At 40.3% G+C, this 18,540-nt stretch overlaps 2 protein-coding genes across 2 annotated transcripts in view; one reads left to right on the top strand and one right to left on the bottom strand.

Moving 5' to 3' along the window:
* Positions 1 to 1,636, top strand: part of LOC120535492 (CBY1-interacting BAR domain-containing protein 2-like) — a 36,530-nt gene extending 34,894 nt beyond the window's left edge. Inside the window, exon 9 of the mRNA XM_039763380.1 lies at positions 930 to 1,636. Coding sequence (XP_039619314.1) covers positions 930 to 1,046 — 117 coding nt within the window. The 3' untranslated portion in view covers positions 1,047 to 1,636. The remainder of the gene's footprint in view (positions 1 to 929) is intronic.
* Positions 1,637 to 1,791: 155 nt separating this feature from the next.
* Positions 1,792 to 18,540, bottom strand: part of LOC120535491 (meckelin-like) — a 128,575-nt gene continuing 111,826 nt past the window's right edge. The window contains exons 24-28 of the mRNA XM_039763379.1: positions 15,177 to 15,293; positions 13,416 to 13,520; positions 9,938 to 10,040; positions 2,796 to 2,941; positions 1,792 to 2,000 (exon numbers count right to left, since the gene is read on the bottom strand). Of these exons, the coding sequence (XP_039619313.1) occupies positions 1,920 to 2,000; positions 2,796 to 2,941; positions 9,938 to 10,040; positions 13,416 to 13,520; positions 15,177 to 15,293 (552 nt within the window). The 3' untranslated portion in view covers positions 1,792 to 1,919. The remainder of the gene's footprint in view (positions 2,001 to 2,795; positions 2,942 to 9,937; positions 10,041 to 13,415; positions 13,521 to 15,176; positions 15,294 to 18,540) is intronic.

Raw genomic sequence — 18,540 nt, 5'->3', positions numbered from 1 at the left:
TCACAGTATTCATCTCTTTATGTTGGGGGAAGAAATGTACGTAGAGTAAAATTACTTTGTAATTCAGTATACCATAATTTCATTCTAATACAATGGACGACGTGACATTGTGCAGCTCCTTGGTTCAGATCCCAGGACTGTCACTGTCTAGATGGAGTCTCCACATGTCCCCCATGTCTGTGTGATGTGTTGCCACCATGTTACCACAAGGACACACAATGGCTCCTCAAATCATCTGAAGATCTGCCACAGCTAGTCTTACTTCATCATTCCCTTCTGTCCACCATGAGTTTACGCTTTTCAACTTGAGCAAATGCGAATTAGAAAGAGGCATGGCTGAAACTCTTTAAAATTAAGAAGGTAGTAAGCATGTCCATTTTTACTGCAAAGATTAAGTGATACAAATGAAGGCTGCTGTAGGAATCAAGCAAGTTATACAATTCAAATATTTAATATGATGTGTAGATGAAGCGTTTACTTATCGGTGTAACTTAAAATAACAACCTGGAGAACTTCATCATCATCATCATCATCACTATAATAATCATCATCTCAAGATTCTTTTGGTGACATCCAATGAAAAGGACCTTGCTGGCTGTTTTGTCGCCCTTGTGTCATGTCTGAGCACAGAAAGGGAGTGACGCAGGACTGGCAAGCACTGAGTAGCCATTCTGGTACATGCCTCCTTCTTGTTTCCTTTGTGTGTGTTCATTTTCTCAGGATTTTGGTAAATTACATTCTTTTAGCTACCTTTTTGTGCTTTTATTTTCCTATAACACATAAGCATATGTAGAAACTGAACAACAACATGTTTTATGTGAGAGCGTTTGGACAAGTCATACAGCAACTATGGTGTCCTGCATCTTATACAGTATGCCGAGACAATGCCTTGTTTTTTACCTCCATCATGTTTTGTTATTTTTACGCAGAGCAATTTAAATACTTTACAAAGCAGACAGCAAACAATGAACATGTACGAATCTGAAGAGGATGATGATGACGACGACGATGCAAGTGAAGAAGAATATGCACAGATCAGAAGATAGGTGTTGGATTCCAATGTTTTTGTATCAATAAGTCACATCCTGTCATTTTATGTCATACAAAGGTTTTCTTTTATTAATTTCTACCTATTCTGCACTTTCTGTTGTTTGTGTAATAATTGCTATAAACCATTCATGTTTGGTTTTTTTTCTTAACATATAATCTTTTTTTTTGTATGAGCCCTTTAGAAATATAACCGGCACAGACGAGTCCTGCAGAATGTCCCTATATAACCCGACACAGTTGCCTTATACTTATGTCACGACTGCAGTGAAGTGACGTTGTCTGTGTCCATCAGTGACGCCCAAACAGGCCACAAGGTGCAAAGTGAAATATTTGGGTTTATGATCAGATGCAAATTTCAGATTGGGGGAAAAAAAAAAGAGAAACTGGGGCCTGCGTTAGTGAATTGTCTGAAGAATCTCGTGTACCTGCAGTGTGCTGCTCTTCAGTTTTGATTTGTTTGTAACATGAATGGTACCTGGAAAAACAGGGACGTTTTGTGCAACACGTATAGATGATAAAATATTTATTATTTTGTTTTTTTTTATTACTATATGTAAATGATAGTTAAAGAAATTGTTTTATTAAAATAAATGGATAAAGGGTCTATATACAGTATGAAATGGAAATATAATGTAATATTGGATTTATTCCAAATCAAAATAAAAATTATTTGAAAGGTGTAAAATTCAAATTGTTTTTATTTTAAAAAACGTCATTAAGTTATAAGAAAACACTTTATACAAATACAAATATAAATAATACAAAATGAAAAAAATTAATAGTAATCATGAACCAGGGATTTAAACATGAAGAATACTGCTTTGCAGTTTTTCTGATTTCAGGTTTTCATTCCAGAGCACAAGTACCCTTTAGATCAAAAAGCAATTATCCACAAGGGTTTTGGCTGAAAGGTTCCTCCTGCCGAGGTAATACCGGAGAACTTCGATGACCTGCAAAGAGAAATGCACAAATAAAGTTCCTCAGATAAAATCCATTGGCAAAGCCTCCTTAAATGATCAGGCGCAGCGGTGGCCCTGAGGCTAAGGATACGTGTCGGCAATTGGCAGGTTGCCGGTTCGAATCTGTGCCAGAAGTGATTCCACACTGTTGGGCCCTTAACCTGCAAATGCTCCATCCAGGGTATGATGTTAATCTGCATCCAGCCCTGCAAGCAGGTCCTCCAACTTGCAAGAGAACATTTTGGAGCTAATGATAGGATTGGCACTCCAGCCACCATAAAAACCTCACACTGTTTACAGGTGTCACCTCAGCACCACATTAATGTGGTGGGTGCCGCAATGTGCCATATCAGGGCTCCTAACCTTTCCTCTCTCTTAAATGATGGCCTACGAAAAATGTGCTTTGTTAAGCAGTTTGAACTGTTTGTGGATATTTAAGCGTGGCTTTCATTTGGACATTTCTGTGCTCTTCTAATAGCATGAAATATCAATACTATCAAAACGGTGAAGAATGCGTATTTGTTAAAGCATTCTTCACAACAGATGGTGGATCCAAACTTCTCGCCAAACAGGACAGATTAACAAGGATTCATATTGTATGGAGCCTTGCTATAGGTCAGAGCTGAATGTGTTTCTTCCTTTTATGAAAGATCAAATCCTGTTAAATCAATTTGTTGGAAGCAAATCTGGACAAGGTAAAGTGTAGACATTGCTGGATTTTTACTGTGCTGCATTTACTGTTCACATGACATACTGTATATAACTTAACAGGCTGATTGCACTTACCTGCTGAACAAGAAACGTAATGATTGCGGCCAGCACGAAATTTTGAGTTCCCAGGTCAATGACACAGAACAGCAGAAGGTCGAAGAGTAAAAGGGTCAGCTCGTTCCCATAACAGAGGACATTACTGAAGAGAATGCCATCGGGATCTGAAACAAAGATTCCTGCGTTAGCGGGCGCGAGTTTGTTCTCACTTGTGAACGCGGCTGTTTCTCCCTGTGTCTCATTCTGGGCTCATGCAGAGCTGCTCTTTCCTTTCCAGTATGGCAACTCTTTCTTGTCTTGGACTTTTATCTGCTTTGTGGTACAGCTTAACCCGGGCCAACAGCTTACCAGATGAGCGCCCCAATGCCTGAATATTCACAGCTATGTGACACTTGGAGTGGACACGAGTGCTGAGTGCAGATGCTGAAGAAATTAACAGCTGACTCTCCAACATCTTTCTGAGACTGAATTTAATAAACTGTTCAAGTACTACAGGTCAATGGTAATAAAATGACAATACAGTATATGGTGATGATCACAAGCTTACTGTTTCAGAACTTTTATTAGCCATACAGTAGTATGAATTGGCACATTGCAAAGGTGCTGCTAAGACGCATGGATGCAGTTGAAGAAAAAAGAAAACAGAAAAGACCATTATAACGATCATTGTGGTGCCATGGCCTCAAATAGTTCCTCTTAAGAGTCAATATAATGATAAGTGATCTTCAGATCTGAACACTTAAAGGAGGCACTATATTATCTCTAATGCCAACATAACTGTCAATCTGTTTGTACACTTGCCTCACCCTTTCAGGGCTCCATAGCTGTGACCCCTAACAGCAGTAGGCTAAGGAACAGAATGGCTGCTGACATAATATTAATGCATCAAAATGATGAAGAGAGCCTTTCACACAATCATGGCAGATCAACCTTTAGGTCACCAGTCAGGTCTAAAAGATGGACTTATAAAGTAGAAGGAATCTCATGAAAGCGTAACATTGAGTTTACAGTCCAAGTCCAACTCAGTTGGATTCCTTTTCATTACCTAAAAAACTCCATGGAATTCTTTGTTCATTTAAAAAGTAAAACTAAAACAAACTTTTATTGTTTTAAAACCATACATAGAGAAATACCTTAATGTGTAATGCTGCTGTTATTTATATAAAATGCTAAGGTCTGTACGTCTGTCTTGCAATTACTCGTGGACTACTGGCGCTAGAACCCTGATCTTGGTCTTGATTGTAAGCTTATGACCCGATATGTACTGGTAATGCCAGTTATTTGAGATGGCAACCTTGAAAACTGACCTGTGGGTTTACTACAGCAAAATGATTGGCAAATGAAGTGACATGGCAGAAAGAAAGAGAACACCAGAGACATCTGCTGAGCATTATGCAGGTTGCAGAGGCTGCTGACATGACAAAAAAAACACTAGAAGAAGAAAAGTAAGTAGAAGCAGCACAGCACCATTTGCAGAATTCAGAATATGGGAACAACAAAGGTGGCGTAATACATGTGATCATCAAATGTCCCCAGCGTCAAGCACTAAATATGAAATGCAGTGACAACAAACAGGGAAAATGCATACAATCATCAAATGCATTAAGTGCTGATACAGAGTGATAAACTGACAAAAATGGAGAAAAGAATTGAAGACCCACCTCTCCCCCTCATTCTTTGGTCATGAGTCCTGCTTTCAATTCAAAAGCACAGAATTATGGGAATGCGAATTTTCCTATTTACGATGAACAATGCCTTTCTCATAACTTAATATTTTAGCAAAAAGGGCATGTTTTTTGCACATTTTGAGCATACGACTGGATAACAGATATGTGGATTATGTGTCACAAGTAATGTGAGAATTTTCTTCTTTTTTCATGGATGTTTTATCTAATTGTTTTTGCCCTTGTGCAGCAAGGGTCACAATTAGGGTCGAGTATCACAAACTTTTTTGCCTCATTCTGCAAGAAAACGTGACATTAAGATTTTTTCTCAGTGACCACTGTACAGTACTTGAAGCAAGTAACATAGAAAAGAAAAAATAAGACACATTTGGGTGGAGTATTCCTTTAAAGAGTCTATTTCTGTTGATCAGTGTTAAAAAACTAAATTTACCCTTCTGTGATTCAATTTTGTGTTACAATAAAATATGAGATTCTTATTGTAGATTGTCGAAGCTCACACAAGAAGCTACAGAAAAAAGATGGCAGACATGAGAAAGAGGCTCATAAGCAGACTGGAGTGGAGCAGTTACAGCTTTGATCATCAAGGGTCTGGAGGAAGAAGATCGAATACAAAAGGTGGGAACAGGCTGACTGTGCTGTGGTACCTCACGCATGTGGTCCTTACGCTCTGCTTCCTACTTTATCCTGTTAAATACTGCTTTTATTTTTCAGAGGAGATTGCAATTCATTGAATTTAATACTATGTTATTTTACTTATAAGGAGATAATAAATAAGACAGAACCTTCTGGTATAGAAAACACACCACATTAGTAAGCTGTGTCTGAGATGTGATGTCTCAAAGTATAAAATGATGAATTTCCATAATAATCTCTTTCTTTTCTATAAATGCTGCACTTACTGTGTGGTGTTCCCCACAAGAGTCATTTCAGCCCACATGTCAACTACTAACTTTGTGCCTTTCATTTCGTTAAACAGACAGTTCATTTGGACTCTCAACTATTGGTCCACACAAATAATGAGGGGATGTCAGTCTACATCCGGCCTATTGAAACGGTGGCCTGCCCAGAAGCAACGTCCAAATGACCCAGGCCGTGGTCCCACCAGAAACACAAAGAAAACCTGAGAAAAACACGTCTTGCACTTCAGAAATTCTGACATAAACTACTGCAGTAGTACTACTCTGTGTTGCGTAGCAACATTCAACCCACAATGCAGTGCATTGTTGTAGGTTTAGAAGTGGTGGTAGTAGTCTATGATACAGTGATTTTTTTTTTTTGTGACCGGTACTGGTATGACGTACTGGCACCTTGGCCGTGACAGCTGGTTGTGGCATCGACTACATGTTAAATGATTCTGTAATCACTTGTGTGCCGAGTCTTAGTTGTATTCCACTTTCATCAAGTGAGTGCGAACGTGGGTTTTCACAAACAAATCTGTTACTCCAATGAGAGCCTTGTTATTTGGAAGCACTGTCTCCGCACTTCTCATTATACGATTGGTTGGCCCTCCACTCACAAACTCCGATCCAGTGGATTTATGGGTATTACGGGGACAGCGATCAGCCATTGACACCCAAAGCAGAGAACGCAATAGAAAGACTGCATTTGATGTGAACATGCTGTCAGAGGTGGCTGGGGTGGCGACCCAACCGGGATGTCCAGGAGGACCGGAGGAGGGCTTGCACCTTTCTCAGACCATCTGGGGGCGACCGCCCTGGTTCCTTTGGGAGCTTTGAAGCTCAACCCTGTAGGGGCCCGTGGTCACCGCCAGGGGGCGCCCCCATGCCTTTGGAGCCCTGGAGCTCAGCACTTCCGCCACACCAGGAAGTGCTGGGGGGAAGAAGAGCAGGGACACCCGGAGTGCTTCCGGGGATGCAGCCGGCACTTCTGCCACACGGGGGTGTGTCCGTGGAGGATTGCCGGAACTCACCTGGAGCACAAGGGGCCGCCTCCCTTCATTCAGGGCGAGAGTCGGGAGCGGAGTGGACTGAGCCTACAGGAGCTCAGCTGGGAGGAAGGGTGGCTAAGTGTCTGGGAGCGGAGGAATTGTGATTGCTGTAGTTTTGGTTAGATGTATGAGTAGTGTGGAGTAGAGGGTGCTTGGTGCACATATTTATAATAAAAAAGAATAGTTATACCTTTACCTGGGGTCTGGCGTGGTACCTGAGGGTGAAAGAGGTCGATAACCGCCTCTACTGCTACAATGCAAAAAGTTTAGAATTCTCTTTAAAACTCAATCCAATTAAGCACTGATTGGTTTGTGGGACTACATGACAATTTCTTTGTAGAATGTAGAGCTTATTATTAACATGTGGTTGATATCCTTTGATTTTGGAAATTTTAAAAATATCAAGTACAATATTATAGAGTACAGTACACCTAAGCAGGTGCCATAATAGTAGCACTGCTGCCTCACAATAAGGAGATGCTGAGCTTGCGTCCTGAGTCCTCCTTGTGCGGAGTTTGCAAAGCTCTTTGAGTAGTGAGTAAAACTCTATATAATTTTAAAGAATTCTTATTATTATACTTGATGATTTGTTTTTTAAACATTATGTTTTTTCATCAGATATACTAAACATGTAGTGCTAGGACTCTCGGCTTCTATAGACCTTCTCAGTACCTCAAACCTAATCCAAATGCGTTTACAAAAAAGACACTGCTAATCATACATGTGGTGATTTAAAATGAATGTATGTAGAGAAAACTTGTTATGGGTTTGTGCACTGATTTATTGTGTATTTATTTATAAAGCACTAAACAACATCAAGGCTGGCCAACGTGCTGTACAATAAAACCCAGCATATCAGACATACAATAACCAAAGGGTAAAAGAAACAGAACAGCTGAAGAAATTCATACAGTGGAACCTCGGTTTGCGAGCATAATTCGTTCCGGAAACGTGCTCGCAATCCAAAGCACTCGTATATCAAAGCGAATTTCCCCATAAGAAATAATGGAAACTCAGATGATTCGTTCCACAACCCAAAACTATTCATATAAAAATGATTAATACAAAATATAAAGTAAAATACATAATACAAATTAACCAGCACTTTACCTTTAAAAAGAATCATGGCTGGTGTGAGTTTCTAAACTCATGTGGGATTCCACCCAATGGGACAACACGTGAAAGAGCGTCCCAAAGCAATCGCAGTCTCCCAGCGCTGTAGCAGTTCACCGTATAAGAGCATCCAAAAAGATCGCAGACATGCTATAAGCGCCTGTCGTCAATGGGTCATACAAGAAACATTATAAAGATCCCTCCACAATAAATAACAGCGCTGTTGCTGTTTCAAGCTGAATAAAGCTGGTGTTAAAGTACTGAGACTCAGCTTCGTGTTTTGGGGAGCAAGATGGAAACTCGCACTTCACAGTGCACACACACAGTCACAATGCTGTAGTAAACAGATATTGACTATATGAGTGAGGCACACCGACTCAGACGGAGAATAGGAGACGATTGCCAGAGAGAGAGAGAGAGAGAGAGAGACGCGCTGGGCGGCGAGTGAGAGAGATAAGGAGAGAGAGAGAGACGCACTGGGCGAGCGAGCGAGCGAGATAAGGAGAGAGAGAGACGCACTGGGCGAGCGAGATAAGGAGAGAGAGAGAAGAACCATCAGCTCAGTTATGATCACATGACGCTCAGCAGACAAAGTGTATCCATACTACTCGTATTGCAAGACATCGCTCGTTTATCAAGTCAAAATTTATTAAAAATTTTTGCTCGTCTTGCAAAACACTCGTAAACCACGTTACTCATAAACCGAGGTTCCACTGTAATAAAAAATACACAGATAGTCAACATATCATACTGGGTTAAAGGTCAGGGAGTAAACATCCATCCATCCATCATCCAACTATCCATATATCCTAACTAGAGTGTCACGGAGGTCTGCTGGAGCCAATCCCAGCCAACACAGGGTGCAAGGCAGCAAACAAACCCTGGGCAGGGTGCCAGCCCACCGCAGGTGAGTAAAAGTGTGTTTTTAAATAGGATTTAAAGGCAGCAAGTGAAGGAGCCGGCCTTACATGTAAAGGCAAATTGTTCCAGAGTTTTGGAGCTGCAACTGAAAAAGCCCGATCACCTCAGAGTTTGCATCGTGTCTTAGGAACAAGTAAACGCATCTGGTCTGCTGACCTGAGAGAACGAGACAGTACATAAGGGTGCAGCAGTTCTGACATATAAAATAGGGCACATCCATTAAAGGATTTAAAAACAAATACAAGGATCTTAAAATGGATTCAAAAACGAACTGGAAGCCAGTGTAGGGAAGCCAAAATCGGGGTAACGTGCTCATGCTTGCTTGTACCAGTTATGCTGGCTTTGATAGCATTGATAGTTCTATTTTATTCTATTAAATGCACTTTGTGATGTGTCTGGGTCAGATAAGACCAAAATGTTTATTTTTTATTTCAAAATTGGAAAAGAAGTAGTGTTGCTACCTCCGATTCTGTTCAATCATAGGTTTTTTACTGGTTTTTATGCACTTTTTGAAGTGCCTGAGTCAGATGTGACCAAATTTAAAAGGGAAACCATGAATAAATGTTACTTACATTTACTTGTGTTGGTTTAAAATGTGTTATTACTTGCTGCTTACCTGCCATGAAAATGTTTGGCCCAGCTAAATTTCTTGGTTTGAAAATCTGGCCCAACTGAATTAGTAATTGAATAGCCCTGGTCTACATGTACTGTCATGTCAAGAAGCAGTTCTGAGAGAATGAAGTTGTCATCAAAGTATTTTTTTCTCTAATAACTTGTTACCAACCACAGACACCAGCCTGGTTCCAGTTAGGGCATGTAGCGTGTCACTAAGCTCACTTCATACGCAAGATGAAAATCTCTGAGGCAGAAGTGAAATTTAAATGGCAGACAAACCAGGTGGCCTCGGCCATGACAACTTACTGCATGAGTGAAATTAAAAAGTAAATGTAATACACGGCTAAATATCAGGAACAGATGTATAATAAACACAACATAATAAAAGCAAAACTATGCAAGATAAATAAGACTGGACAACCAGCTATGTAGGTTAGGATGCCTAAAGAAGATTTTAAAATATTACAAAATGTATGACTTAGTTAAACCTAAACTGTAACCCAATATCTTAACATAGTCTGAGACACTGTAAATGTTAATATTATATTCTTGATTGCTATAAACATGGCATAGTGTGTGTTTTTCTGTTTGTTATGTCATGTTCTGTTTTAACTATGCAACATCTGAGCTTGTAATTTTAAATGTGATATACAGGTACAAAAACAAATCCATTTTGGAATGATAGACTGATTTCCTTAATTAAGTATTAATTCTTCATCATAACAAAGGATGCAAAATATATATTTGTACTAATGCCAATGTTTTTGTAATTATGTATAAATGTCAATGCAAAGACTTTCTCTGCTAAGCATTCCTTGATGCTAAAATGCAATTTTAATGGCAACTTTAGAATTAAAATTGTATTTTAAATAACATACCATTATAGAAAATGCTTCGTTCAGTTGGATGCTGGAATTCATAGTGCATGATCTTCTCTAGAAAGAGTTTGTCCTTCACGATGTAGTCCATGTCCTTATGAACCTTCATGAAAGAATAAATGAGATCCATTTTTTAAATTGTTCTCCCCAAGCTTCTCTTCTAATAATCTGGTCTAATCTGCTCAAAATACCTGTATGAAATGGGAAACCAAGCCATAAATCCATCCATTTACATTGTTCAGTTTTTCATTTTAGAGCCATGGGGAGATGGAGCCCATTTAGGTAATATCTAGAGGCAGGAACCAAGCGTGGATGAGCTGCCAGGTAATCATTACACATAAAGTGACATGTTCATCCAGGGCAATTTAGAGCCTCCAGTTAGCCTAACAGATGAAAACTGGAATATCCAAAGACAAACCCATTCAAAGCCTATAAAATCCACGGAGACCGTCAGCACTATGCTGCTACCCCCAAGATTGAGTTATCTTGGTCAAGATAGTCCAAGACAATACAGTCTCTCTTTCATTGTAAACAGTTTATTCACATGCTCAGAAAATCAATGCAATGCACCTTAAGGTATCCTTTTGCATTTACAGTACTTTAATGCAGAAAGCAGCCATATGTCTTACAAGGTTCTTTTAACAAAAATATCTTATGATGACTTAGGAGTCAAATAAGGAGAAAAAAAAATCCTTTTATTGCGTGGAAGTTGCTTAGTAGGATAACAGCCCTACTTCTGAAAAAAAGATGCTGTATGTTAAGGTAAGCAGCAGTCAATCTGAGCAACAAATCAACAGAAGATATTGAGTAGCTAGCCATGGTGCTGAAGTGCTCCAAGCTCCTTCTTCATTTGATTCCAGTACTTTTAATAGCTTCAGATACTTGATGAGTGGCAGACCATCACAGACCTCTCTCTTTCACACATCCACAATCCCTCAGCCTGGACATATTTAGAGTCCCTAGCTGATCAAACACACACATAGGATCTGAGGAAAAATGGAGAACTCAAAGGAAAACCCACAAAGTGTGCAGTGGTAGTGCTGCTGCCTCAGAATAAGGAGACCAGCATCACAGGTGCTCCTTGTGTGAAGCTTACATGTTTCCCCTATGCCTGAGTGGATTTCCTCTCGGTGCTTTGATTTCCTCTCACAGTCCAAAGATGTAGAGGTTAAGTGAACTGCCGCTGTGAAACTGGCCTCTGATGTGCGTGTGTGTGCGTTCATACTGTGATGGACTGGTGTCTTGTCCAAGTGTGGTTCCTGCCTTACACCTAATGATTGCTGGGATAGGCTCTAGCTTCCCCATGATGGAGAAAGTGTAAGGTTCACATGGCCAACAACCGCCAACGACCATGCTGGGATTCAAGCCCTGAGTTAATCATTCTCTGCCTCACACATCCAGGTGAGGTTGACAGATAAAGAGAAATTAATTCACATATTTATTTTCAAAATCACCTTACTAATCCACAAAATGTCATGGAGCCAGAACATGAAATAATTTGTCACTTGATGAATTTACTCAAATGGTCATTCATGGCCAGTTTAGACAGACTTCCATTTCAAAGATAATTAAGTAACCACTCACAGAACAGCATACTTATTAAAAATTATTTACATACACCCATTGCAATAGCACTTTTTAAAAGGTATTTGATAAGAACATCATTACAGAGGACAGTCATTTAGTTTGGTTTGCTCTTTGTTGAAGTATGTGTTATCTCTATACCTAGATTGAATTAGCTCTCCGAGGCCTTCAGAAAGAAGGTAATAGATGTCCATAAGTCTGGGAAGAGATTTAAAAAGATCTCCAAAGAAGTGGATAACAACCATACAACTGTCTGGAAGATCATCTACAAGTGGAAAAGATTTAAAACAACTGCCACCTTGTTAAATCCTGGCCATCCAAGCAAGTTCAGCCCATCAAGTACAACACACGATGCTGGAAGAAGTCTGTAAGAACCCCAAAATTTCTTCATGGAACCTACAGCCAGCTTGTGTCATTGTTAATGTAAAAGTGCATGAGACAACCATTAAAAATACTTTGCACAACTACATCTACATGTGGAGTGTACCAGGAGGAATGAACTTCAGGAAAGACTAACATTTGCCCATGAACAGCTAGGCAAAGACCAGGGCTTCTGCAATAATGTACACTGGACAGGCTAGGCAAAGAGAGAGCTACATGGCCACAGTGCCAAAAGATAGGTTTCACAGCATTAGACCAGAAGAACTTGATACCGACTGTAAAGCATAGTGGTTGAAATGTTATGGCTTGGGGCTGCTTTTCTGCATCAGGGCCTGGGCATCTCACCATCACAGAATTTGCTATGAATTCTTCATTGTATCAAGATGATGTGAGACCATCAGAAGATTGAAGCTGAAATAAAAGAGGACCTTGCAACATGACAAGACTCATACAAGTAAACCCACCATGGAATGGCTGAAAATAAAGAAGTGGAGGGTTCTGGAACAACCAAGTCAAAGCCCGGTCTTGAGAGGGTAAATGGAGTTTGAGACGGGCTATGCATGCAAGGCACCCGTCCAACATCACACAGTTGAAAGAATCCTCTATGCGGTCATTATCAGAGACTGGTAGACAGTTACATGAAACATCTACTTGAGGTGGATGTTTTTGTCAAAGTGGGCAACACCAGCTAAAAAGCGAAGGTAAATCAGGAATATACACTGTTAGTTACTAACACTCATCTCAAAACACACTTCTGTGGTTATTACATTCTCCAGCCATTTTTGACCCTACTTTTTCCATTAAGGATTTGCAAGAAGACAGTGTTGATCCTTGTAGTGGATATCAGGAAATAAGCCAGAATATATCAAAGGCTATACTCCTGCACATACTCACATTTATGTTTACCTGACTTGACAATATCTGGGATGTGGAAACAATCTACTTGAACTGAAAGAGAATATGCATGTTGTGCTAACCTTAACCTCTGTGCCATGGTGCTGCCCAATGTCATGTTTAAACTGTTGTGCAACTCAGTGAGGATCAATGTGTGGCAGTGGCCCGCACTTAGTCTGTATTTTACAGTCAAGATGCACTTGTGACAGTTTTAAATTGTGGAGTTATTAAAATAACATGCTGTATTTTATTTACACATTTGAGATTTTGGAAGATTCCCCATATGATCCTATAAAGAACATTGCAAACTACACACAGAATAGAACCAAAATGGCTTTGAAAAACGTCACATTAAGTCAAAAAAAGCACTTGACTAAAAGGCAAAAAACTGTTTTCTTAAATGACAAAAAAGAGTTTGGGGGAAAGCTAATAAAAACAATGCTCTCATTTTTATAACTGTATATTTTATGACTTAAATTGATTTGCCTTTACCTTTTCATTATTCTTCTATATACAATGTCCCAGGAATATCTGTATGCAGCATGAGTATAATATAATGTCTGCCATATATCTTGGGCATCATGACTCTTTACTCCTACTAAGTAAGAACCATACTTACATGTTCCAAAAAAGTTGACAGAAACTTGTTCATAGTGTAATAAACTTTCATGTTCTGGTCTGCTGAGCCTTGGGGGTCATTCCTTACAAACCTGGGTCTTGGAAGCTTCAATGTAAAATGGTAAATACTTAATATTGTGCACAGGACATTTACAAACATACATATTTAAAAGTACACATTATTAGAAATATTCATTCATCCATTTAATTGGCTGTACCACCCTTTTCTGTTACATGGTCAGAAGCTTTGGGTAGACCTCATCCAAAAAGCAAAAAGCAAGTTCAAGGCAGGGACCAACTTTGAATGGGACTCCAGTCCATCACAGTAAACAGACAACAAGCTGTTTTCAGGAGTCACTGAACTGCACATTGTATCAGATAGATAGATAGATAGATAGATAGATAGATAGATAGATAGATAGATAGATAGATAGATAGATAGATAGATAGATAGATAGATAGATAGATAGATAGACACCCAAAGGATGGTTGAATGGGGGAAGGCATCTACTTTGGGACACTGCCTCCCCCATGACGCTAGATAGTGGCTTCCCTGCAGCATAGCAGCACCCCTGATTCCCGCAAGGCACCATAGGTTCTGGAATTCGGCTTCACAGCCCTGCTGGGTACCATGGGTGCTGCCAGGAGATGCTGCAGGGACACCGGGGAGTTTCTACTTTCTGCATAGCCTGGAAGTACTCTAAAGTTACGGGGACGGAAGAACAGAAGCACTTCCGGGTCAAGGATTGTAAAAGGACTGCTGTAAAACCCAGCAAGTGAGTCGGAGTTGGGAGGTAGAAGATAGAGCTTGCTGGGAGGTGTGGAAGAGAGAATTGTGTGTGATTATTGTTTGAGTATTGTGATTATTTACTTGCCTGTATATGGTGGCTGTGGTGCTTCAAGGGCACTATATTTATAAAAGAAAGGAATTAAAAATACCTTTTTGCACTTTTACCGGGTGCCCTGGACATCTATGTCTGTCGGGTTAGAGGAGCGACAGTGCCCTCTAGTGTCACAATAGATAGATAGATAGATAGATAGATAGATAGATAGATAGATAGATAGATAGATAGATAGATAGATATCACTATATTTATCTGAAGAGGGAAATTTAGCTTTTTACAGAAACTCAGTAAATAAATAAATATTACAAACATCAACAACCTATCTTGAATACACACTAGAATTACTGCAAAGGCAGGAAAACGTCTGACTTAGCCAAAATGAAAAGGGCAATTACAGTCTCAGTGAAGCATAATAACATAATATGTTATTATTTTATTTTAATACATGAACCTTTGTCATGTGATGTAAATATTATTTTCAAAACTATGCCTTTCAAGTAACGAAAGGAACAATATAAACTAATTGTCTGGTGTTTGCCACATAATTATCACATGACTGAATTACTTTTTGAAAATCAAATATTACACAGAATGATGATATTCTGAATTGAAGTTCAAATATAATATGTTCTGTAGGAAGAAATTTAGTCAAACAATTTTGAATATAGCATCTGTATTTTAAAGTACATGGACTGTGATGGAAGGGCGTGTTATCCACTCCTGGCTCCTTCTTTGCCACTGATGCTGCTAGCGCAGGCTCCCCACAACCCTTTAATGAAAAAGGGTGTTCAGAAATGAGATTACATAGATTTATAAATGATTTCATTTTAACATATTCATAAACGTTTTCCATACCACATAAATGCATTCTTCTGTTTTTGAATTTAGGAAATTGATCTGTGAGATTTTTACCGTACCTTACTAAGTGGCTGCATGATCCTCTCAATTTGCCACTGGACTTTGTCAGTTAGAAGAAACTCAAATGTCTGAATTTCAGAATTTGGTTCCAGGCCACGTAAAGCACAAAGGTTTTCCTGCAAAAAGAAAAAAAAAAAATCAGCAGGAGTTTCAAATACTATTTGACTTTGTAAGCTGTATAAATTACTGCTGCAAATTATTGGACATATCTACAGGTCTCTGTTGTCAGAATGAACTCCAGCGTCAGTCACCAGTGTGTTCAAAGCAAGCAGATGTAGCAAGCAGACATGATGAAGAAGAGAGTCTGAAGGGGGTACTTCTTTGCAGCAGGCCCAAAAGGCTTGTATGGGTAGAGGGAAAGATGAATGCAGCAAAATACTGTACAAGAAAAGCTTGGAGAAAAACCTGTAGTGTGCAAGAAAACTGTGCCTTGGCAGAAGACTTGTCTTCCAATAAATCAACAACCACAAGCATAAAAACAAAGTTACACAGGAATGGTTTAAAAACAATAATGTTAATGGCCAAGTCAGAGTCCAGATTTCAGTCCATTTGAGAATTTGGGGCTGGACTTGAAAAGGGCTGTGATCCTTGTGCAGCCTGACAGGGCCTGGGCAGTTTTGGAAAGAAGAACGGGGAAAAAACGGCAGTATCCAGATGTGCAGAGCCGATAGAGAGAGACCTGTCCACAAAGACCCAAGGCTGTCATGGCTGCCAAATGGGGCATCTACTAAATACTGACATGAAGAGATGAATACTTATGCAATAAGTCCATCCAGTATCCAACCCGCCATATCCTAACTACAGGGTCACGGGGGTCTGCTGGAGCCAATCCCAGGCGTTAGGCAGGAAACAAACCCTGGGAAGGGCACCAGCCCACCGCAGTATGCAATAAATGATTTTGTATTCTATACTTTTAATTTTTCAGACCACTTTGCAGAGATCTGTTTTCACTTTGACGTTAAAGAGTCTCTTTTTTGTCGTCGCTTTTTTTTTGTTATGTGTTTCTTGCCTTAGGAATTTGTTAGTTTTTGCATACCCCTTGGGGTCAGGGCACAGAGTCAGCCATTGTACAGAGCCCCTGGAGCAGTTGCCTGTTAAGGGCTTTGCTCAAGGGCCCAGCAGTAAGGGCAGTAACAGGGATTCGAACCGACAACCTTCCACATACCAGTGCAGATCCTTAGCCTCAGAGTCACCACTCCTCCTATCTGTTGATTGGTGTAAAAAAGTAGCAGATTCAATCCACTGTAATTCAAAGTTGTATAACAATACAATGTGAATATTTCCATGGAGGAGAATACTGATGTTAACACCACATCTCTTCACAGCAGTGCTCTAAACAAGGGCATTTCTGAACCCTTGGTGCCTTAGACTATGAAGTGGGTTGGCTATAGCAGCATTCATCAGCAAAGAAGAAGAAGAAGAGACTATAATGGACTGTGGCGGATGGCCGGGGTCCTTGCCCAGCCTGGACGCCTCTACGCTGGGAGGACCAGGGGAGCAAGTGTGGTCAAAATATTACCTCCCCTGGAACACTAGATGGAAGCCTCCCTGGGTTGCAGTGGTGACTTGGACTCTTCCCTAGCCCTGTTGGGATCCAGCAGTGCTGCCAGGGGGTGCTGCAACAGCTGCTGAACCCTCTTGGGCAGGTTTTCCACCACACCCGGAAGTGTTGCCAATAGGTCAACGTCTCCTGGAGAACTTCCTGGGGTATTATAAAAGGAGCCAGCAGTCTTTACTCCATGAGTCAGAGGAGGGAGGAGAAGGACAAAGCTTGCTGAGGAGGAATGGAGGAAAAAAACAAAAGGACTGAAAAATAGTGAAAGAGAATAAGAAAGTAAAGTAAAGAAAGTAAAGTGTGTGATTGGGCTGTTGGGGACACTCTATATAAATAAATCGCCGTGTGTTTTTTGGACTTGTGCATCCAGCGTCTGTCTGTGTCGGGTTAGCGTGTTATAGTGCTGTCTATCTTCCACAGGGACATATGATGCACAAACTGGAGGACTGAACATTGGGATATGGAAGATTGGAAAAATGTTACCTAGTCTGACACCTCGGGATTTTTCATGGTACACGCAGATGGTAGGTTTAGAAGTTGTAATAAGCAGCATGAACCATAAATACAGCTTGCTCTGTGTTAATAGTGCAGACTGGCTGTGGTGGTGTAATAGTGTGGGAAGTGTTTTCTTAGCACACATGAGATCTACTGAATGGCATCTGAGTGCTGCAGTGTACATCAGCATTGTTTGCTGACCATGTATGTGCACATCCTTATGGAAAAATATGCATCATCTTAGGCTGGTCCTGCAAATGTGACAGTGGCATCATTTTACTTCAAAGGCCTGCACAGTCCCCAGACCTTAACATAATGCATCACCTTTGCTTTGAAATAATGGATTAGGAGGCTCATCATAGGATAAATCGTGAGGAACTGCACAATGATATCAACTCAGCATGGAGCAAAATCCATTAGGATCGATTCTAGCACCTTCTTGAATTAGGGCTTTGGAAACTTCAAGCTGTTCCGTATAGAGATGCGGGTCCTACCAGGTACTAGATAAGTGTACCTTATAAACTGGCCATTGATTGTATGCACTGTAATCTCTGTGCAAATCTCTCTATTATAAAAAAAATCTTGGGGAGGCAGACTAGGGAGACAAGACATGATCTTCTCAGAAGACAATTTGAAGTCCCGCAAGAGACGCTCTAACTTGCTTCCAGCTCTTAAAACAAAGACAAGCGACAAGCAAAACACGCAGCTCGCAGCAGATGATCTGACCACTTCTCCTTGCGTGCGTTCAGTCACCCTAACTCCCCCTCTTCACAACGCGTTATACGTCCTGTTGCAAAAAGGACAGAGGCTGTACAGGGCTTTAAAATGATCGACGGGCAGCATGACAGCAGCTACCCCCTTCACAATGCAAGCAGCGTTATACGTCCTGTGAGAAAGAGAATTAATCACTCCTAGGGCCAGAAAAAAGGAAAAGTATTGTTTTTACAACCTCACGCGAGACAAGGCAATGAGCCATCATTTAAAACAAGTCCACAGAGATCTAACCTAGCAGTTGTTGGATTGCTTTTGGCAGACACACATCATGTGCTCCCAGCTCTTAAAATGACATGTGACAAGCAGAACAGGCAGCTCGCCAGCAGCAGAAAGACAGCAGATGATCCGACGGCATCTCCTTAGCGTGCATTCAGCCACCCCCCCATTCACAACGCAAGCAGGGTTATACGTGCTGCGAGAAAGAGATGTAACCATGGCTGGGGCTGGAAATAAAGGACAAGTATTGTTTTTACAAAAGTTTTTAAATTAAAAGTGAAAATAATGCATATGTAACAATTCCCATGAAAATAATAATCTCT

The sequence above is a fragment of the Polypterus senegalus genome, chromosome 9 (assembly GCF_016835505.1).
Source record: "Polypterus senegalus isolate Bchr_013 chromosome 9, ASM1683550v1, whole genome shotgun sequence".
Lineage (NCBI taxonomy): Eukaryota > Metazoa > Chordata > Cladistia > Polypteriformes > Polypteridae > Polypterus > Polypterus senegalus.
This window is presented reverse-complemented; position numbering and strand designations above follow the sequence as displayed.